The sequence below is a fragment of the Hakea prostrata genome, chromosome 1 (assembly GCF_041222555.1).
Source record: "Hakea prostrata isolate BN-2017 chromosome 1, UWA_Hpros_2, whole genome shotgun sequence".
Lineage (NCBI taxonomy): Eukaryota > Viridiplantae > Streptophyta > Magnoliopsida > Proteales > Proteaceae > Hakea > Hakea prostrata.
The window spans coordinates 66030689-66054653 of NC_142600.1; the positions used below are offsets into that span (position 1 = coordinate 66030689).

A 23965-nucleotide genomic window follows, 5' to 3' on the forward strand; every position below is an offset into this window, starting at 1 on the left:
TATATTTGTGGTGCCAATCAAGTGAGGTGGATTTTTTTTCAAATGAAACTTGAGAGTGATTTTTATTTTTTATTATGTTTTTAATAAAGGGACAAATTGATGCAGCACAAATGGTTGCTGTTCATGCTACAGTAACCTGGAAGATTATTCTTCCTATTTGGTGGGCTCCAAGTCCAGCTTGCAAGGAGATAAAATAGGAGATGCTGGTTTGTGTTGGAGTCTTAAAGATAACATAGAATTTTATTATTTATTTATTGGGATAATCATGTAATCATATTTTAATTTGGGTAGGACATTTAGGATCAACATTAGTTAGTTTAAATTGCTAAGGGTTGTAGTAGGATTAGTTTTTTAGTTTTAAATTTCCAAGAGTCTTACTATAGTTGTTTTCCTACTGAAGTATGTATTTATTATTTAAACACTTGTAATCAGCTTACTGAGGATGAAATAAAAAGTGAATTAAAGCTTGAGTTTTGTACACTTGCAGCTCCACCTTCTCTCTCTCCTCTTATGTTTTTCTTATGAGTGTTCTCCTCCCTCTTCCCCTACTAGAACTCTAGTCTTCTTTGGTTTTTTAATTTCTTCTGTATTTTGTCTCTCATTGGTGCCTACCATACTTGTTATGGGTCCTAGGCATGGTGCGAAATTTTGACAATACCATCGAAACCCTGAAATTTTGCCAACATTTTGGGAAAATTTGGGAATGTTTCGGTGGATGTTTCGTCCCCTAGTTTCGGGGGGTATTTGATATACTTTTGGGCTATTTCTTGGTGCTTAGCTTAATTTTGAGGCCAATAAACACACTGGGAGTGTTATTTTGGCTTAAAACCTAACCTAAGTTGTGTTTTTAATCTACATATGCCCGGCTGTTTGTGAGTTAAACTGGAAGTCGGGAACATGAATTGTGCAAATGATGCAAGAGAACACAGATATCTTCGTTAAATATAAAGAAAGAAGAGAACAACTAAAATTCATTATACAACTAGTCAAGTGTACAGGTACAAGTATACAAGTGTAGGCAAGTACATATTAATCATCCCATCATTTTAATACCAAGTACTGTGCTTAGGTGGATCCATCTTCTCCTGATGGTCCATCTTAGCATATATCATCCTCTCCCCCAACCAATGTACATATGCTAGCATGTCAGTCCCTGTTGATGTCCATTCATATAGTCTTAAATTGCAGCTCTGTAGTGGTCGTCATCCAATGCCTCGAGTGTTCCAGTTCGAGGGAACTAAGAATAGGAGTAGCACTAAGGAATCTGCTTTTGTGGTTGTGGTGGTACTGTTGGTGCCTGTGTATATGATGGAACTAGTTGCCATCTGAATATAGACTCTGCAAATGAGTCTGGCCCTGAGAGACTACACTCATAATATCCATCACTGTACCCATAGTATGAACTGCAAGAAGACATGCCCATACCATCACGTCGATGAGTGGGGGGACACCATAAGGATCAAAACCTCCATAAGTAGATAGAGCTTATGGACTCATCCAAGCTCATGGATCCCATCGCTCCTGCTAAGCTGGCCACCGGATCTTTAGAATTTACAAAAGATCCGTATGATCAAGTGCCATCATGATAACCATGCCTGTGCAGCTTCCCTTGGCCCTTCCCTTTTGGCTGTAGGTTGTAGTACGATCACGATGCCCCTCACCACCATGATCTTGATCCTGGGTGGCATATGTGAACTAAGACTTCCAAGTGTATCACTGGGGGGACATTTGTACCTCTAGTAATGGAATAGGTAAACCCTCCTAAAGTCCTCCACCACTATAACCATCATCATCATCCCCATCACCTCCAGTCTCATGATCCTCATCACGACCACCATTATCATCATCATCATCAGAATGCCTTTTGAGTCAGACTGGGATCAAGTGTGTCATATGGATCGTCATCACGTGTGCTGGGTGCCGTCATCCAATCCTCATCCACTATATCAGCTTCCTCATATGTATATGCTTGCCCATTTCATGATGCCATGAAATCATCCACACGAACCACTATAGCTTGATAAAGCTCTGGGTTAGAGCTTGCTTCAGGCTGATCCAACATTGGCTCACCCCTATCCATCAACAACTGAGTGAGGGGATTCAGATCCTCTGCATCCACCTTGAAGATGTTATCGAGGTTGATGTCTTGCACCCTACCCCCAGCCTATTCCTTGGTATGTTGTATCTTCATCCTTATGTTGTTGTGGCAAAACATTAGATCATTGAGGCGTTACTTGCCTAACCTGTTTCTCCTCTTAAAATGGATCATGCTAAATGTACTCTAGACCTCTCACACCTAGAGGCTGAGCAAGTCTGGGAGAGGATACTGATCGTCAGTTTCCCGAGGTTCGCTGCACTCTTGCCATAAAGAACCCACCACTCAGTTGCATTATGACAAAAACATTAAGTTAATAGTTTATACTTAATACCAACATTTGAATTGAAGGACCCAAATGTGTATGTAAACAGCTTTATATACAATCATTTGTAATGATGGTTAGCTAAATTCTTTCATAAATCAATGCAAGTCTTAAGTTTGAAATCCCTGCTATCTCACTTCTTTGTTGCAAAATGATTGGAGCATTAGGTCCAGCTCCAACTTTGTAATCACTTACATCATGGCATTCAGCAGGTTTGAGTCCAACCCCAAATGTTTGCCATACTAAAATTTGGGGTTGAGATAGTAGGTTGCACAATTCACAAAGTCATAGTTAGAGTTAGGATTGAATGAATTATGAATACATACAAGGCAACCATCCATGATAATTACTTGCTTGATGCAATGGATGCAGAAGATGATCGGTCCATCGTTTATCAACAATCCTCAGGTAACCCTAGCTGCCTTTTGGGGTTTGCTCTGTGTATGGCAACCTTCATACACTTAATGGCTGCACATAGATGGGGCATAATGGGCTCCCTCAAGGAGGAGTCCACTATAGGCAAGACCTTTATGATGGGTTCCAAGTTTTGCAACACAATTCCAACAGATCTCCATAAATCATTAAATGAAATGGTGGCCTGTGCCTCGCGCCTAGTCGAGGTCGTGAATTATGAGAAACACACTAATTAGTACTTAATAGATAATGTAATAATTTGTAAGATGAAATAATTGTATCGAGTTGACTTATCTAACCTAGATCCAACCCAATCAAACCACTCTGGGGATGCAATTATGGATCTTAGGCACAACTTCTTCTCCTATAAGCTACTGAGGACGACGAAATTCATCGTGGATCTCATCAGACCGGGTCTCACCAACTCACCTATACATGATTGCATTATCATGTCCAGAGTGGTGTTATGATTGTAAATGAAATTTATTACTTGTTTAGCCCTCTCCACTACACTCTGAACAATGTTATCTTTCCAATGTCCTTCAACCTGAGGTCAATAAAATGGGCTATACAGGGTGTCCAAAAAGATGATACTCGGGTTAACTCATAAACACCTCACCTGCCTTCTTAAAGTTGGAAGCCATTGTCTGTGACAATTTGGACAACATTCTTCTTACCCACCTCATCCACCACATCCTGTAGGAGACCAATGATATATCTTTGGTCTTTCACATGACTAGTAGCATCCATAGATCTCAAGAAGACTGCCCTGCTATCAGAATACATCGTGAAGTTGATGCTGGACTTTCTCGTTGAACCGGTCCATCCATAAGACATAATGGTGCATCCATAAGTATCTCACAATGTTCTCATACCCTATATTATTGCTGCAGCTCCTCCTTCTTTTGTGTAAGATAGGTGGTCATCACCTTTGCTATAGTATCATATAAGGTCGAATCCATGAAAAAAGGTTTGGCTAGATTTTTTGTTGGATGGAACCGGAGCATCTACTTTGGGATTGCACTTTTAACCATTTTACCCCCTCCTCCTGTTACCCTTGGGCTGCTTGGCCCCGCTTCAAAACAGCAATATCCTGGAGTTGCTCCCATAAGGTGGATAATCACAGAAAGTCGTTTGGGGTGTGCACGACCACGTTCACGGAGTGATCCTCGACTTTGTGATCTACTAAACGTGCCAGAAGTGATATAATCCATATTGAAGGAACTCCAAATGCTCCGGGTAGACCCTAAGATGACCTTTTGTGGCGAAGAGGTGAGCAAGGATATGTATAGCGTAGGCCTTGCTTTCTGCCATCGGCCACCTCAAATCTCGAGCTCTAGTTGTCGCCCTCATCATTCGAGGGGTCAACATCCTCATTAAAATTTGAATCAACCATATTTAGCTAAAGGACAAGGCCTTATTGTTGTTGTTGTTGTTGTAGGTGGTCATCACCTCCGCTTGTCTCTATCTCCGTATGCTTGTAGTATGGACCCTGAGCTGTGTTTGTTGGATGGGCCGACAGCCTCTGACTTTGGTGATGTGCACATTTAACCTTTTTACTCACACTCTTCCATGCATCTGTTATCTTGGGCTGCTTGGCCCCCTTCTTCAAAACAGCAATATCCTGTTCTAGGTTAGGTCCTGACGGCGTGGATAATCACATGGTGTTGTGTTTTGTTCTGGGTGATCCTCGCCATCAGATGGCCACTAAACATGCCATAAATGCCACGTGGGGTTAACCAACCCTCCTATTACCGGGACCAGTTGTTGTGGCTATGCACCGTGCACTCTTCTCGCTCTCGAGTGATCTCGACCATCTCGGTGAGATCTCGGCCATATGTCCACCTCAAATCTCTCCTCTAGTTGGTGCGCCCATCATCAATGGGGTTTACGGTCCTCATTGGGTTGAAAATTTGAATCAACCATATGTTCAAAGGCCTATTGGTCCCCACGTTGGTGGCCTCATCAGTGATTTGTCCGAAACAACTCCTCCGTCTGATTCTCTAAGTCTACCCATAGTGTGAAACCGATAATGTGTAGGATTAGGGAATGCAATGTTATACAACATGTAATATAGACCTTTAAGGTATATAACGGTGGCCATCAAATCCTTCAACACTTAGGTGATGTGAAATGCCATCAACTTGCTGATGCCACCTGAATCTCAACTTTCAAGAATAAAATAATTATGCGACCATTAGTTCTTCTATGCCATCAAGTCAAAATAATTCATAAATTCATAAGACAAGTGCCGTGATTGATCTTCCTTGTTGTAGATGTGCTAAGAGTTGTCCCAAGTGAAAATTCAGCCAAGAATCCACAAAAAAGGTAAAAATTGAGAGTTCCCACCAGCAGACATAATAACTATTGCATCCAAAATGATTGCACAAGTAACTGAACAATTCCAAAATAATTTTTTTCTAAACAAAGAAACAAGGGTAATTTTCATCTGGACCCCTTGAGGTTTGCTCTATGTCATTTTTAGTCCAAAAAAATTGAGACTTTTGCATCTATCTCCCCTGTACAATATAGAAAAAGTCAATTTAAGGACAAATTATCACTTCTATGACGAATTTGCCCTTTTTTTTTATTTAATTTTTTTTATTTTTACAATTTAAAGGATTAAAGTTTATTAATTTACAAAATCAGATCCTCCTTCATTATCAAATTCCCAAATCTTAGGAAATGAAAATTAATGGGTGAAACGTAATCTCCAACTCGTGAGCAAGAGGTTTTTGTGTTTTGGGGTCAGAGAGAGAAGAGAGCCCAAAAGATGGAATTAAGGTACTTACGATTTCTACTGCTGCTGATGTTGTTTGCTCTTCACAAGTCCTCTATTTCAGGTATTCATTCAAACCTAAATGCTCTTCAGTTCTTCCACCTATTTGAAATTTCATTAAAGACCCAAGACCCTCATTTACAATCTAATTTGTTAGCTTTAAGCCTACAGAATCTGAGACGCAGGTTTCTATCCTAAGAATAGTGATTAAACAGAGGATTATCCATCACTCTAGAGAATATCTGCTTCTACGATTAAACGTAATTGTAAGTTCTTGGAGAAAGGGATGCAAACCCTAATGGATCCACCGGAATCGCCGTTTAGGGGCGGTGGTTCTGCTACGACTGGGCTTAACCTCAGCTTGCTTGGATCTTTGAACTCGAACTTGCCCAATACAAGTGACCTTAGGAGAAGAGGGTTCCTGGGTTTCAACTCCTGCTGAAGCATTCTTCTTTCGCACAAACATAAGGCTTGAAGGAGACCTTCCCCTGCTTCTACTCCCAACATTGCTTCTCAGAAACCTTGTTAATGGAGGCGGAAACTTGTCTGCACAACTTGGGCTCGAGATGGGTTTCGACGAAAGCCACATTTAATGCCCAAACCAGAAAACCCAGATGAAAAAACTAGAACTTGCAATGCAATTGGAAGTGATTCGCTTCTTGGGTCGCTATCTTTCCTTGCTCTCCTCCTTGCACCGATAAGCTGTGCAGCTTCAACCATGTCCAACTATCTTTCTCTATGGTTCTCTCTGCATCGTTGCTTCAGTTTTTCGCCTTAACTAGCGAGTTGTAACGCTAAGAAAGGCTAAATTGTGCATCTTCACCTGATACTTGTATATAAATCTCAATTTGTTTTTCTAAAAGGGATGCAAACCCTAGTTGGAGATTACACTCAAATCGGGTAATGAAAGAGGGTCTGATTTTGTAAATTAATAAACTTTAACCCCTTAAAATGTAAAAATAAAAAAAATTAAATTAAAAAAAGGGCAAATTCGTCATAGAAGTGATAATTTGTCCTTCAATTGACTTTTTTTATAGTTCAGGGGAGGGCGATCCAAAGTCTCAATTTTTTTGGACTAAAAATGACATAGACCAAACCTCAGGGGGTCCAGATGAAAATTACCCAAACAATCATGTATCTAGCTAGCAATTTTTCCCTTGCCCTTTTTTTATTTATAAAATAAATTTTTAACTTTTTTTGGCATGGAAATAGGTTGCACATACAAAAACCTTCGATGAAACTATATAGGCAACATTTTAGAAACACATACATAGCTATTCCATAGTTTTCTATAAATTTCACAACAATTTTTTTCCTATTTTTCATAATTATTTATATTTTTATAAATATTTTAATAATTTTAAAAAAATAAATAATTTATTTATCATGTGGATTTGACTCAATGAACCGTAGATCGGGCCATGGAGTTCGACATATGTTTATTCCATCTCCGTACAAGACATATCGTGTATATTTGATGCATTTTTAGTATAAGAAAATACAATTTTTGACGCCCAAAAATCAATGAATAAGTTACTTTGCAAAAAAAAAAAAATCCGACACCATGAGATCGTAGATTGGCGCACGGTGTTCAACATGCTTTAAATTCATACCCATCCAACACCATTATAGCATTCATTTTGTGAAAAATGACTTTGGAGAATAGTGGTTACCTCCGAGATTAAGATTTTTAAGAATCGAGTGAAACGCCACTTGATTGATGCAAAGCACGTGGAGATCTCAAACGAGATGGTGAGATCTCGGTCGAGATATACCAATTTTCTGGCGTAAACTCGGTGGCCCATCTCAGTTGAGTTTTAGGACTTTGGTTGGGCTGAAACTTGGTATTTAGCCTATTTAAGGTCTATGAACACACTGGTGGCCTTGGATTTGTGAGAAAATAACCCTAAGTATGTTTTCTAAGTTGACCTTATGTGTAAAACCAAAATGTTGTGAAATGCAAGATTAGACAACATGTAATTTAAAGATATCAAGTAATTCAAGTTATCAACCATCAAATATCAAATAAACTTACACATCAAACTATCAAAGAACTTAAATGTCTTCAAAATTTTACAACCATAAAAAGTTTTAGACTTATAGGGCCTATTTGGTTACATGAGCAGGAGATTTCAAAATCTAAAGATTTCAAATCTATGGAGTCATAATTCATAAAATTAACTGTTTGGTTAACCTGAATTTGTGGAATGAAATTTGTGGATTCATCCTAAAAAATTGTTTAGTCGACATGATTTTTGTGGATGCGCAAATGTTTAGATCTTTTAAAGTGGGGGTGAAATCTATACCCATAAATCTATAGATTCACATTTTTAGTGTAAAAAGATGAATCTCTAGATTTCATGAATCCAGGAATTTTTACAACCAAACGGGTATAAATCTCGCATTCATAGATTCATGTAATCAAATAGGCCCTTAGTAAGTCATAAATCATAATCTATAAGTCACAAGAGTACAAGACTACAAGACTACAAGACAACAAGAGTATCACTTAGCATTCTGCATCAACGATTTTGAACAAGTGGCCACATATGACTTCCAACTCATCTCATCCTTTTAGTATGTCACATCGGTTTATGTGGGACCGATATGTCTCCATGTCAGAATACTAAAGGAAAAGCACTCTGGGGTAACCGTCAATCATGGGTGGGTAAAAGAGCTATTGTTGCGCTTGCTATTCGTGTTGCTGTTGAATATATGGATAGGGGTTTCTAAACAAGTCAGTTAACAACCCACCTTCACTCCCATATATGTACTCTCCAGGTGCAGGGTCTTGAGGAATAATATGATCTCCATAAGAAGAATACCCAGTGTAATCTGATCCGATGTTGTGATCCCCATATAGGTACTCCGATGCTGCCAACTGGCCAAACTCTATTGTTGTGAACCATTGTGACCATGATTTAGGCTCATGCTTCCCATGTTCAATTAAATATCTTGCATGCTCGCATCATCATTCGTTTGTACTTGGTTTGATATGCTCTTCTTACTCCTAGTATAAGTCCAGGATACAGGGGAACTGTGGCTTGCATGTGTCGGATGACTCGAACCTAGTGGAGGTGACTCCCTTTGTTGACCCTAACTATCACCAACAACACCACCAACTTGATTGCCTCCATGATTCGATGGATGACTTAGAAGGATGGTATCATCGGCATCGTCTAAACTCCCGCTACTAGACATCACTACAGCTGTTTCAAGTCGACCAGGTGGCTCCACAAATGGTACACTTGGTCCTACTATGGCAATCCCTCATCAGAAGACATGTGGTCAGCCACAACATCTAGGCCCATGGTAGCAGCAATGGTAGGATCCGGCTGCCCTCTTGGCCCATCCAGCACTGGGCCACCTCGCTCCCTAACCTACTGATATATAACATCATCTTCCTCATCTTTTGGGGGGCTCGTGGAATATATCAGTCAACTCAATCGGTCCCAATTTTTGTCATCCATATCATCTTGTATGTGCCCTACTCTTAATCTCATGTTGTAATGCACATACACTAAGTCCTCAAGCCTCTTACTCCCTAATCTATTATATACTTTACTATGGATGAGTGAGAAGGTGCTCTGTTCTTCTCGCAACCAGAGGATGAGCAAGTTTGTGAGAGTACTTCAATTGCTATGTCCTTGAGATTTGATGAACTAGTTCCATATAACACCCACCAATCAGCTGCATAACCAAATATAAGAATACATTAGGCAAAGTAAATTTTAATGCTTATATAACTTATAGGTTATAGTCTTATGGACTTATCAATTATCACTTATAGAGTTATAGACTTATAGTAGTGGACTATTTACCAGGATCATTTTTTTTTTTTTTTTTTTTTTGCCTAGTTGCAACCGCAGAAGGCTTTACAAAACTCCCTGAGGCATCCTTGAACTCCCTGATCTGTACACCAATTGTTCAATTATTGTACTTTTATTATTGTATATGCACTAATGCAAGAAGTTGAAGAAACAATTGAATAAGTTCTCACCTCTCCATTAATTGTCCCCTGCATTATGGGATTTGGCACAAGCTTTTCCATCACGTCTTGCACCACATTCATTAACCTTACATTAAGCTCCAGATCATTCTTGTAATGGTACTTTGGTTGATGTAGTAAGCTTGTATTGTGGAAATAAAAAAATTTGGTTAGTGATTTGGTTGTTTACTTGTTTATAAATTATAAGTTATAACTTATAACAAATTAACAATGTAAATTAAAGTATACAACAAAAACTTAAAAGACTTAAAAGTGACTCACCAGCCAAGTGCAAAGGATACATCAAGTGCATCTCCCATCTATCATCGATGATCCTCTTTTAGGATTTGAAGGAGCTAGAGGCAGCAGCTCTAACCAACTCTTTCATTTACTGGAGGGCAGCATATATGTGGGGCATTGTGGGCTTCTTCTCCGAATCCATCAACACAATAGGCTCTTAAATGTCCATTGTGCTATTCAGCTGCCTTCAAAGGAATCATCAGCAGTGGTTTATTGGACTACTACTGCATCAAGATGGCTAGATCCACATCAATTAAACCACTCCTCACTTGCAAACATGTGTTGTAGACCCACCACTTTCTTCTGGAGGCTTTTCAGAGCTACATAGTTCGGGGTGAATCTAGTCAATCCAGGTTTGACTAGATCACCCTTATAGTAGTTCCTCATCATCTTCAGCACATAACCATGGTTATAAATAAAATTTACTAACCCTTCTAGCCTTTTCAACCACATCATTAATTGGCTTTCTCTTCCCCGAGTCCTTCAACATAAGATCAATCGAGTGTGTTGCACATGGTGTCCAAAAGAGGTGGATCCTGCTGCTCTTCTTCTTTATTAACATTTCACCAGCTTTCTTAAAGTTAGCACTATTATCAGTGACAATTTGGACAAAATTGCTTGGCCCTACCTGGAGGACCACCTGCCTAAGAATCTTGTAAAGGTAGTCAGCATCTTTGATTTTATCTGAAGCATCCACTAACTTAAGAGGATGTCTTTCCATTGCAGCTCAGCATGAAATTAATGATGTACTGTCTAGTAGGACCAGTCCATCCATCAACCATCACAGTAACACCATATGTTGTTCATCTTTCCTTTAATGAACCAATGTATTCCTCCACCTCCTGCTTCACCTTTGGTAAATATTTATTCATTACTTCCTAAACTATTAGGCCTTTTACCCCTGCACTTGCCCTAACAATTGCATTGATCATCCCCTAATAGTAAGGTGTTTTGGCTACATTGGTTGCAATATTGTTGTAGAGTATGAATTTACTAATCGCCAACCTAACTTTCTCTCCTAATGCCTTATCCACTTCCAACAAACATATATGTAATGCCTATTTGATAGGTGTCTTGATGCCTAAAGAGAGAGGGGTCTTGGTCAAATGTGGCATTATAATGTACAGTCTTCCTCCGCCTTTCAGTCCTCTCACTTCCATGAAAACTATGTCTAGGTGGCATGGATGCCCCTGACCCCAAACCTCTTGCTCCTCTTGTTTGTTCATATTGCCTCACATTCTCAAAATGTAAGGACCGTCTGCTAGCTTCCATTATAGCCTTTATCTGTCTCCACTCGGCTTGTGACTCAATTCCCATAGCCCCTCTCCTCATCGTCGTCTGACTCCTCATCAACGTCAACAAACGGTCTACACAACACTATATCCCCAAATTCCCTTTGCTTTTGTGCCATCCCTCCCTTTAAAGTTGTTGCAATTTCTTTTTGCACTTAGTAAGGAACCTTGAGACACTTGGCAACATCTTTGTAGCCACCAGCCAAATGTTGCTTTAATCTGATTGAACCACCAGAATTTAAAGTCTTGAGGCAATACTTGCATCAAAATATTTTCTTGTCGGAAGTCAGTGGATCCCATGTTGCCAAGCAATGTCCTGAGTCCCACTTGCCGGTCCGCCACTCCCACTAGTTGCCATTTAAGCTACAAGTCTACAACACTGCATTACATACATCAATTATCCCAAATAATCATTAGAATAATTTTTAAATAATTAAAAACATGTAAAAAAAATTTATAAAACAACAAAACACATACTTTGCTCTAAGATAACATCTATACAATACTCAAATAGACATGTTTGTATTTAAAAAAAAACTACATCATATGAGCATCATTTAAAAAATAAAAAGAACAAATTGCACTGACACCCCAAAATGGAGGCCTTAAAGCACTGACACCCCACTTTATGTTTAAAAAACACAAAGACCCCAAAATTAGATTTTCATTGGATATATTTGTCCAATTTACCACTGTAAACAGTCCAGATACTGTTTATTATAGGGATATTTTTGGAATTGAAACAAAATAAACACTGATTTAACTATTTTCAATGATAAAATTGGACAAATATATCCAATAAAAATCCAATTTTGGGTCTTTGTGTTTTTCAAACATAAAGTGGGGTGTCAATGCTTTAAGGCCTCCATTTTGGGGTGCTCAGTGCAATTTGCAAAAAAAGAAGATAATTTTTCAATAAAATATCAATTTTCATAATTATTTAAATAAAAATAAATACAGCAAGCATGATAATCAAAATATGACTACATGGGGTTGTAGCCCTCTCAATGTAGTTTAATTCATATCATAAGTATTTTTTTATATTTTTTTAATTTAATTTTTAGATATTATATTTTTTAAATACAAAAATTCAAAAAATAAATTAATAGCAGAAAATTAAATTTGTTTTCATGAAAGTGTAGATCAAAGCTAGTAGATCAACATATATTTATGCTAGACTCGCACACCCATTATAGAACATTCTATTTGAAAAAATTCAAATTTGGGGGGAAATCTTACATTTGTTGAAGATCTAGTTGAAATAGCCGTTGAATGATGATAATCTGATGTTGTAGATGTGTTAAGGATGTTTAGAAGTTGAAGTTTAGTTGAATCCCCAAAAAATTCCAGCCAAAAATTAATTTTCCGACAACTTTTGAGAGTTGCAATGAGAGAGAGGCGAGATTTGACTCTCTTGCGCAAGATAGGGGATTTGAAAACCCCCTAAAGCATGTGGTTGGACCAGATTTGGTGAGATCTCCCATCTCTCCCATCTTGATTCTTCTCTTGTCTCACCCTCTCAATTTAGCGAGATATCTCGTGAGATCTCCCGCCATGCAAGCAAGGACCACCCTCAGATGTCAAAGGTTGACGGAAAAATAGTAAGAATCAAGAAAATGGATGGAGATGCTCTAGAGAGGAAAACCGAACCTTCACCAAATGAGGTGAAGGTTCGGTTTGAACTCACCTAAATAGGCGATATTTTGGCAAAATATCACTGAGAAAATGAACTACTCACGATATATTGTCCCTATTTCAGCGATATATTGTTGTGGCCTTGTGTTTCATGCTGCCGAGTAGTGACACATCAACGATTTTTCATACCATGGTCCTATGCTGCCCAAGGTGTTGGAAGCGGCTATCAACGCAATGCACCGCCATGGTGACTAAAGTTCCCAGCTAGGTGTTCAAGGTAGCCATAGTTGCCAAGGCTCTTGGATTCCAAATATGGGCCTTTCTCAATTCCAATTTTCACACTCCACTCGAACCAGTGATTCTAGGCATGACAGGTATGCATATTGGCAAACTAGACCTGTAAAGGGATAAGATTTGGCTCGGATTCACCAATATCTGAATCCGAATCTAAATCCGGTAGAAATTTAGAGAAGGCATCTAAATTCGAATCCGAAACGTTATCAGATTATGATTGGTGATTGTCATATTTTTTAATTTCCGATTACCGATTACCGGTTTCCAAATCCGATTATTTGCTCCTTTTTAGAGAAAAGTGTTAAATACTTTGACCGGATAATTTCTGATTTCCGATTATCCGGTATCCGAATCCGATTGTCATCCATTTTCAGAGAAAAAAATGTTGAATACTTTACTCTATCCGGATATTATCCAATCCGACAAGCAATATCCGAATCCGGTTGCTTAGCGGACAGATATGAATATTTTCCGGTAAGAAAAATTCCGGATACAGATACCCTTAAACGAATGCGAATTCAGAGGCGGATTTCGGCTATCCATTTACAGGTCTACAGCAAACCACTCCTCCGAGATCTCATCATGTTTGGGTTACCTCTCCCAAAATTAGATCTACAACATTAAGGGCATACAAGAAAAACCAATTAATCATTGAAATAGAAGAAAAAAAATTAAACTATATTGAATAAATGATTCAGAGGTTCTCAAAAACATGAGCCAAGTCAAAGTAAATGATTTACATCTACAATTTACAGAGCTGCTGGAAACCAAGCCACCGGGGGGGGGGGATGGTTTTGTCTAGACCATCAAAGTTCCCTCTTATTCTCCAGTAGACTTCATCACATTCTAGATTAGGTTGAGGTCAGTGGTTGGCTGGCTTAAGAGTAGGTCAAATTTTTATTGGGCTCAGAAATTTCATCAGATTTGTATCTTAACTATAGTTTGGGTGTGGAAAATGAGAGGTTAAACATACATATGATATGGGTACCAAAAAGACCTGGACATTATAAAAATACTCATAAGATTTGGCACAGAAAATGTGTACAGTTATAACCACAACAACAACTCAATGCCTTTTCCCAATTAAATAGTGCTGGCTACGTGTACGGTGATTACAGTACATGTTTAATTGAGTTGCACTAAAAAATCTGGGAGCAAAAGTATGAGTACATGTTTCTTGATCGCAGTTCGGTGAAAATACAATTCCAGCCTTACTCTGCATGTGAAGCAGGCATTCTTTAAGAAATCTTCCTATTCAGTATTCAGAATCTGAGTTATCAGTCAATATAGCAGCCACGTAAAATGGATCAAACGTTGCAACCTTCCCATACTGAAAAATACAGCCACATTTTTTCTGGTACTGACCTAGTGATCTTTGAAACCTTGTTGCAGATTCCACTATTGAGATGGAAGAGGTTTGCTTTTGTTGCAGCAATGTGCATCCTGGCTGTTCGTGCTGTAATTGTTCAACTTGCATTTTTTCTGCACATGGAAGTATGTATATTTTAGTTCTCATTCCTGATTCATTAGCTTTATATTCCTTGTATGTATTCTTATATATCCTTTTAAACTAATATTTTTGGGCATTAATGTTTTAGACAATAAAATCTTTCCAGACCTTTGTTTTCAGGAGACCAGCCATCTTTACAAGGCCTTTGATATTTGCAACAGCATTCATGAGTTTCTTCTCACTTGTTATAGCATTGTTCAAGGTAAAAGCTTTAATGCTTTCCATATATTAGGAAGCTATTAGCAACTGGGGACTAATATAAGCTGTTAATCATGGAATTTTAAATAATTTGAATTTCTGGGTACTTCCCTTTTCTTGTTCTGGTAGAGGATACTTCCCAGATGGGCCAAGATTCTGCTCTGACTAGAGTTGTCAATATTCTTATGCATGATTCTTATTCTAATTTATTTGTTTTATTATTTTTTGTGTGGTATGGGGATGGGTTGTGGGGGTGGGGTTGGGTGGTAACATATCAATGTATGCATCCCTCACTCTGCTGGTTAGGCCAAATACGACAACTGGATAGAAATTCTTCTCTTTCTGACAGAAACTTTGATTTTCTTGGTCAACTCACATAGTTTAGGTTACATGCCTTATAATCACCCCATTGCCAAGTTATAATTGACAAATTTGAGCCATGAATAACACTAAGGATGGTTTTGAGAGTCATTTGAGTTGGCATGGACATAGGCAATGGAGGCATGTGATGGGAGAACTGGTGGGGAAGGATACACATGGTTTAGGACTAATAATATATATTTGAATATTTTCATTGGAGAAAAAGGATCCATGTTGCTGATCGCATTTAATTTGGATAAGGCTGAGTTGGGACAGTGTCTGAGTTCCAAAAAGGATATTGCAGACAAATAAAATGCAACTAGGTTTGGGCAAAAAAAAGAACACCTGGGTCATGGACAATCTATTACATTTACTTCTGAACAGGAAGACATGATGTGTTCTGTCCTTTGGGAAATTCCATCCATTGGATGTTGTCAAGGGTCATGATATCAACCATGGACAGATAACCATGCCTATACACTTTTACTTGGTATTATAAAGATCACTTAACCTTTATGCAACAATGGAACCCTTCCATCTAAAGCTGCATCTATACCTTTCAACTATGGCATTATGTGGGCCCAGGTTCTCAATATTTGATTGGATGTTCTATGATCCCGAGGTTTTATCGAGTATTTTCTCTCCAGTGGGTTAAGTCCTTGAACTTGAATGCCCTTCTGGATCTAATACTAGTTACACACCAGCAGCCTGAATACTCTTGGATCTGCGTCAAGATCTGCCGACAACAGCTAACGTGGAAGTGGAACCTAATCAGATCATAACAGTACAATATGTTTATGAATATCATCCTGCATCGTCTGCCCATATTGTTTTCGTATTGGACACAGTTATGGATTGCTCTCTTCAAGAAAATCAGGTATTTATGGAGTATATTTCATCTCATGCATATCGAGAAACCACTGATCCTGCCTATCTTCTAAGGCTCGCAACTCCCAACAAACGCCAAGGAGCCCTTCATGATGTGGCAAGGTTGTATAAGGATGTCTTTGTGAGCTGTCTTGATCCTGAGAATGCTGCTACCTCATCCACCTCCTCACAATGCAGGGATTTGGAGTTAATTAAAAGTTTTTTCCTGCTCTCGAACATTTACCACACGCCCATTCCTAGAGAGATGGAGGCACTTTACAGTCACTATGGATCCCCACATGCACATCCAGGCATGGTGATGATCTGTCCTCCCAGTGTTCCTGAGCAGGAAATGGAAGGGTTAGCTACTAAACAAATGCTTCCATTCAAGAGAAAACTCACTGACACTGACTTTGCAGACATAGATTTGAGTGGCACCGAGTTAGCAAATGGTGATGATTATGGGGGTAAGAGAATTAGAATCTATCAATACGGATCCAACTTCTCTGAGGCTGTGATGGCTGGGCAGATGCAGCCATCCAGTCCAAACATGATGCACTTTGCCTTAATTGTTGAGGGCTACGCCTCCCTCGACATAGAAGGAGCTTCATGTGATAATCCTCAAGTATAGGCCTTCTTTGATATTTTTGTGCGAAGTCCGTTCATCTAAAGTACAGCCCCACATGTTATGTCAAAAATGGAGCTTTTCTAGTGTCCTATCTTCACCTCCTTCTAGCAATCGGGAGGTCTTTTTTGTTTTTGGATGTCTCAGTGTATGTGAATATGGTATGGCAATCATCTTGGTGTATCCATGTAGTAGTAACTACCTCATCAATGACATGGCAGCAAACTTTTGTGTATTTGCACTCTACACTTTCTAAACAACCTTTACAATGGGATACTCTGTCACAACTTGGATCCTTCGTAAATGGTGCATGGTCCCTTTGTGGCAACTGGAAGTTCTCTCTCTGTACTTGACCACAAAGGGGGTGTGCCTCTTAGATGGCAAGATTTTCAGCCGTTTCATTACTTTATTTCACAACACTACTATCCACCCTCCCTACTCACGAACATCATTTCACATGGTCTAATAAGCAACTAGGCATTAAGAGAATTGAGAGCATCCTAGACCGATTCTATGCAACCCAAATTGGTTAAACCTTTTTCCGGAGTCTAGTGTACAACATGTAAGTTTCACTCTCTCTGATCATGCCTTATTGGTACTTATCACACAATCTCCACAACCTCTCTCTAAACCTTTCCGGTTGGAACACTTTTGGATTCAAGAGGCATTTTATCCTGATCTCGTAGCTTCCACTTGGTTCCCCCATTGCCATGCATCAACTTTTGATGTTGTGGTTCACAATTTAAATTCGTTATTACCCACTCTCAAAGAATGGAATCGCCATATGGTCAAGCACTTGGACACAGCTGAGAAAAAATTGCGACATACATTGCTACAACACTCCAAGGTCAACCACTCTTTGTGATGTGAATTGGTTCACTGAAGAAAAACGCTTAATTGCATCACTTCAAAAGGTATTACATCAACAACACCTAATGTGGGTCTAGAAGTCTCGGATTCTCTGGAAATCATATGTGGTGATCGTAACACCAAATTTATCCACATTTCTACTCTCAAAAGACAATCCAGAAATTGCATAGGATCGTTGCAGCATCAAGGATTAACCTTGACAAATCAGGATCAAATTTCTTAGCTTTCTAGACCACTTTCGGTATACCTATACTTCTAACCCGACCCCTTTTGATGCTCATTACTTTTCAGCTGTCGATGGCCGTGTAATAGAGGAAGATCATTTTCTTCTACTTCAGCTAGTGACCAAGGAGGAAATCAAAAGGGCAGTTTTTGGTTCTAATGGTCTCAAGTCCTCAAGTTCTGATGTGTTTTTAGGGATTTTCTATCAGCATTCTTGGCATGCTATTCGATAGGACATCTTTAATATGGTTCGAGAATTCTTTGATAGAGGTACTTTTAATCCCTTTGTTAATCATACTTTCATTTCACTTATTCCTAAAGTGGACTCTCCTCATACAGTAAATGACTATTTCCTAATTAGTTTATGCAATATGACTTATAAGATTATTTCAAAAATACCGGTCACTCGGTGACACCTATCCTCCCACACTTAATCTCCTTTCAACAAAATGGGTTTGTTCGTCAAGGGAGACACATTCAGGACAATATCCTTGATGCGTCCAAAATCTGCTCAGCCCTTAGATCTACTCGTGATGACCTGCAAAACGAAAGCGTCAGATGTGACCCGACCGCGGGGGTCGGGAATCCACCTCCGAAGGCTAAGTCAGTTGATGAACTTAGTCACAAACGGCTCTGCTAGAAGCACAGAGCTAAGGAATGAAGAACTGGGAAAGGTGATCTAGATCGTAAGCCTCTGATAGTTTACGTCTACCAGTGTGTATTTGAATATGAGTCCCTCACCTCGTATGGCAGTGAGGTTTATATAGAGTGTACCTTCGAATCTCCTTCATTGGATGCACTTGAGCCTTCCTCGGGTAGTCGTTGGATCTTAACAGTTAGATCCGTTGAGTGATAGACTTCTACTAGTTTGGACTAGTAGAGGACTCCTGAGATAACCTTTAGGTTATGCGATGATTATACATTCGATAATGATTAGCCGCAGCCGTCAATTTGAGTCTGCCATCATTAGGGTAATTAACCTAATCCGGAAGTTGGATTAGGGCGTGCTTGTAGCTGAATAAGTTTTCATCCTCAGCAAACCATCTTACGGATTCGGTTCGCTCGGGAGTGAGTCGATTCCTTCTGTCTCGATCGGAGTCGAGGATCAAACCAAGTATGAACCCGGTTCGATCATATTTTCTCCATATCACGAGCCCCCCAGACCAAGCGTTCGGTTGATCTCGAGGGCTTGGTTTTTAACTGGGTTCTTCATCAGGCAATAGTCTCTGCGTGTTCCACTAAATGTCATATCACATTTAATGTGGTGGTCACTTTTCCTCGAGCGTTGTGAGGGTAATGCCACGTGTCTCCTTGCAGTCAATCTGTCGTGGCTCACATAACCCAAGCGACGGTTTCCGAACGCCTGTTTCGGATTCGTGAGTTCAAACTTTTAAAACGCCTTCCTGCTCTCAAGCTTTTGCCTCACTGAATCAGTAAGTTTACTGGTCTTTTTCTTTTTGTACCTTACTGAAACAAGTAATGGCAGATAATAGGGTTTCTCTGGTACCCAGTGTTAGTAATAGTAGTGGTAATGAAGCTTTTGCTTCTCCTCCTTCCGAATAGTCGGATAGTGATAACAAAACCCTAACTGTCCTCTGGCGCGAGTTTGCTGAAGTTTCTCAAAAAAGTTTAGAGAGAAAAACCGAAACTCCTTCCGTCCTTCCTGAGTCTGGATCTTCCAAGACTTCTAGGGTAACTGTCGAGTCTTCTAGGCAGTCTCAAACTTCCAGGTCCGATGGCGGACCTGGCTCTGTTCCCTCCGTTTTCAAGGAGGAAACCCTTCTTTCAGCAATCCAAGATTTTGATTTTCCTTCCTCTTATCAGGTTAGGGCTCCCCATCCTGATGAGAGGGTTGATTCAACCCTTTCGGGTGAGTTTTCTCTGTAAATAGATGCACTGGAAAGCGGGGTTCGCCTTCCCTTTTTTAATCCTTTGTTCTTAGCCATTTTGAATCATTGGGACATTTGCCCTGGAATGCTCCTTCCCAATAGCTGGTGTCTCATCGTCGGCTTCTTGGGTTTGTGTTTTGAACTTGGCATTACGCCATCTCTTTCTCTCTGTATGCATTTTCATGTTCTTTCTATCTCCCATCCTCCCGGCTGGGTTTTTCTGTCCAAACACAATAAAGCTGAACTTGATTGGAGGGGCAACATCCTTGTCAAAGGAACTTGCCCTTCTAACCATAAAAGATGGCGCGAACGATACTTTTTCTATCGAGCGCCTCCATCAGATCTTAACTTCCCGACCGTCTGGAGGCGGTGTACTTCTTCTTCTGAGAATAACCGAGGCCTCCCCTTATCCAAAGAAGACGAGGCGGCCATCAGGAAGATCAAATCCATTCCATGGTATCAAGAGATACATGGACTTGAGGTGGAGTATAACTCCATTCTTCAGTACTGGGGCTTGGCTCATTATGAGCTTCTAACCATCATCCTTTAATTTTACTGAAGTGATACGTCTTTAATTCTGACTCTTGCTCTTCTTTGCAGTGCCTCCAAGAATGAACCCTTAGAACCTGCGAGTGAAGGCCGCTAGGGCCGTTGTGACAGCCGAGCAACGATCGCCTAGGGCCTTGACTGTTGAGCAAGAGGCTTCTGTTCCCTCTCCCGACCCCTCTTACAGGGGTATCAGGAATATCAAGCCTGTGGCTGATGCTTCGGGTAAAGGGAAGAAGCCGATGGTGGAGAGGTCTAATGTCTCCTCCTCCGCCAGAACCAAAAGGAGGCATGATACAGTTGATGCTTCCTCCCATAAAAAATCCAAGAATTCTGCAGATTGTGAGGAGGTCTTCACCCCCAGTGGACCCTGAAGTTGACCGACAGGGTGACACAGGATCCTGAGAAAGTTGCAGAGTGGAGCTCCCTCAGTCTTATTCCTTCTGATCGCCAGGAATTTGAAACCCTAGACGACGTTGCCCTTGTTAGTCAATCCACAAGGTACCGGTCTTCTTGCTTACTTATTTTTTCATAATTTCTGCCTTCTCAGGAATGCTGTGTTGAGCTTTTATCAACACATGGAAGCATTGAGCCGGGTTGGCCGCAATGCGCTCCTTCTTTGCAAACTCGTGAAGAGAATTTGGCCAAAGCCAATTCTGAGATAGACCGGCTTACTGCAGCTGCCAAGGAGCTACAAAAAAAGCACGAGGAAGAAGTGAACTCCCTCAAGGAGGCCCTTAATTCTTCAAATGCTCGTGCTATTGCTGCTGAGCGCGAGGCCAAGAAGCAAAAAGAAGCTGCCACGTTGTTCGGTGACAGACTTGAATTTAAATGTATAGAGAACGAAGAATACTTGAAGTTGGTGATTCCCAACAAGCCCGAGCACATCAAGCCAGAGCTTCAGAAGGATTGTGTTCGGAAGTACCTGAACAGCGTACCTTTCTCCCAACTATTGGGTGGCTACAACATCCAAGCTTATCGCTTGGGGCAGAATGACGTTTGGGAGCGAATTCTCGCATCAATCCCTTCCTTCGATACTGCTCCCTTTCGTGAGGTGTGCCATAAAGAGGTCTTCGGGAAATTAGGCATGGATCTCCCGTGACCGGGCTCGGGAAGAAGATGATCCTTTTCCAGCTGACCCACAATATGAGGCATATCTAGCTGACGAGCCGGCACTTCCAGAGGAAAAGTCACAAGCCGAGTCACAAGCTGCTGCTAAAGAGGACTCTGATAAGTTAAAGATGCTGAGATTGCTCGCCTTAGGAAACTAGCTTGGGAGGTTGCAGGAGAAAAGAATTCGGTGATCGATCGTCTTCGGTCAGATCTGGATGATGCCAGGGAGAAGATTCGGCACCTGGAGCGAGGAGTTGGAAAGTCAGGAGCCAAAGAATCTGAAACGTTACCTCAAAGGCAAGCTGTCGTTCCTTTGCCCGAATCCCTTCCAACTGATGTTCGCAGAGCCTGCGTCTTCAAGTATTTACACAGTAAGCCCTTTGTTGATATGCTGAATGCTTATAACTTGTAGGCGTACCGGGATGGTGAGAACGAAGTATGGGAATCAATACTAAGGAAGGATCCTTATTTTGATATGGCTCCCTACAGTGTTGTTTGTCATCCTGAAGTATTTACCAACCTGGGCCTTCCTCCTCCTGACTAGACCAAAAATAAGACTGATCCTCCGCCTTCCGATCTAGATATTATGCATTATCTAGAAGATTCTCCTGTTTATTCTCCTTTGGAATGAGTCAATTATGAAGAGCTCGCCTTGAATGCAAGTTTGGTCGAGGACCATACTTCTCCTGGACAAGCTGGACAAAGAGTATGAAATTGCGGAGGATTTTATACATATTGAAATGTTTTTTGTAATCCTCATTTCTCCTCTTCTTCTCCTTGAATCCATACCAATGATTGACTTATGTGTTTGTTCTAGCAAAGTTGTGCCGATCTTGTATGACTTCTTAATGATCATCGATGATGATTTTCTTTTTGGACCGAAGATTGTATCCAGCTCTTGTAATCTTATGTTTGACGTTGAGACCGGCCTCTTCTGGTCCTTTGAAGGAATAAGAAATTAACTTCATCTTGAACTTTGCTAGCCACTTGAATCGCTATTGTACTAGGTCTTAGTTGTTTAGAACAATGCCTTTACTTAAAGATTTCCGGAGAAATACAATAGTCTGAGAAGGAACTCACTCGAGTTTTAAACCGATGCCTTTACTTAAGGATTTCCGGAGAAATACAATAAGTCTGAAAAGGAACTCACTCGGGTTTTAAACCGATGCCTTTACTTAAGGATTTCCGGAGAAATACAATAAGTCTGAGAAGGAACTCACTCGGGTTTTAAACTGATGCCTTTACTTAAGGATTTCCGGAGAAATACAATAAGTCTGAGAAGGAACTCACTCGGGTTTTAAACCGATGCCTTGTAGAAGGAACTTACTCGGGTTTTAAACAGATGCCTTAAGGATAATTCGAAAATTCAATAAGTCTTGAAGGAACTTACTCGGGTTTCAAACCGACGCCTTGCGGAAGGAACTCACTCGGATTTTCATCCGATGCCTTGACTTAAGAAATTCCGAAAAAAATTCCATAAGTGTTGAAGGACCCACACGGATTTTCATCTGATGCCTTATAGTTGGATCTTATTCTTGAATGTGGTGTATGATGCCCCCCAATCAAAAGATAATTTGTTGAAAGCCAATAATTGCATTGATTGAGTTGAAAATGTTTACATCACGAACAAAATTGAAATCATCATCAAGGATAAAAAATTTTGAGATGCCTGGCATTCCACGAACGATCCAACTCTTTCTGGGTGTTGATGTTCTTCAGCCTGTAAGCTCCTGAACCGACTGGTTTTACAACCATATAAGGTCCTTCCCAGGAAGGGTCCAATTTTCTTTGGTGACGTGGGTCGGAAGCTAAGGTGTTTCTCAACACCAAATCTCCGGCTAAGTACCGACGATTCTTCACTCGAGTATTATAATGAGACGCTATCCTTCTTTGATAATGTTGAGTTCGTGCTATTGCCTTTGCCCGACTTCGTCCAACAGATCAAGACTATCAAGCAGTCCTTGCTTGTTTGCTTTTTCCTCGAACTCTCGATCCCGTAATGTCCTCGCCATTATCTCCACCGGTGCCAATGCTTCGGACCCATATGCTAACCTGAATGGAGTTTCTCTTGTGGGTGTTCGAACCGTAGTTCTATAGGCCCACAGTACATTATGAAGTTCTTAAACCCAAAAAGCCTTGTCAGCTTCGAGTCTTCTCTTTATCCCCTCCAATAGCGTTCGGTTAGTAACCTCTACTTGTCCATTGCTCTGGGGGTATGCCAATGAGGACATATGATGCTCGATCATATACGTTCCGCAAAATTGCTCAAATTGCGGACAGTCGAACTGAGTACCATGGTTAGTGACGATAATCTTTGGAATCCCAAAATGATATATGATTGACTCAAGCACGAATTTCTCCACTTTTTCTCAAGAATTGTTGCCAGTGCACTGGCTTCAACCCATTTCGTGAAGTAATCAATTGCTACTATCAGATATTCCCGTCCGCCTGACGCTTTGATGAATTTGCCCATGATATCAATTCCCCACATCGCAAAGGGAATGGGATCTAGAATTGAAGTCATGGTTTCCGCTGGGCGCTTCGATACTGTAGCATGAATTTGACAGTTGCCACATCGACGAACATACTCCATAGCAGCCTCTTGGATCTTAGGCCAATATAACCCAAGTCTTAGAATTTTGT

At 40.3% G+C, this 23965-nt stretch overlaps 1 protein-coding gene across 1 annotated transcript in view; it reads left to right on the forward strand.

Moving 5' to 3' along the window:
• The window catches only part of HPT1 (homogentisate phytyltransferase 1), a 63839-nt gene that overhangs the window by 25082 nt on the left and 14792 nt on the right, over positions 1-23965 (forward strand). Inside the window, exons 7-8 of the mRNA XM_089141879.1 lie at positions 14515-14616; positions 14739-14834. Of these exons, the coding sequence (XP_088998005.1) occupies positions 14515-14616; positions 14739-14834 (198 nt within the window). The remainder of the gene's footprint in view (positions 1-14514; positions 14617-14738; positions 14835-23965) is intronic.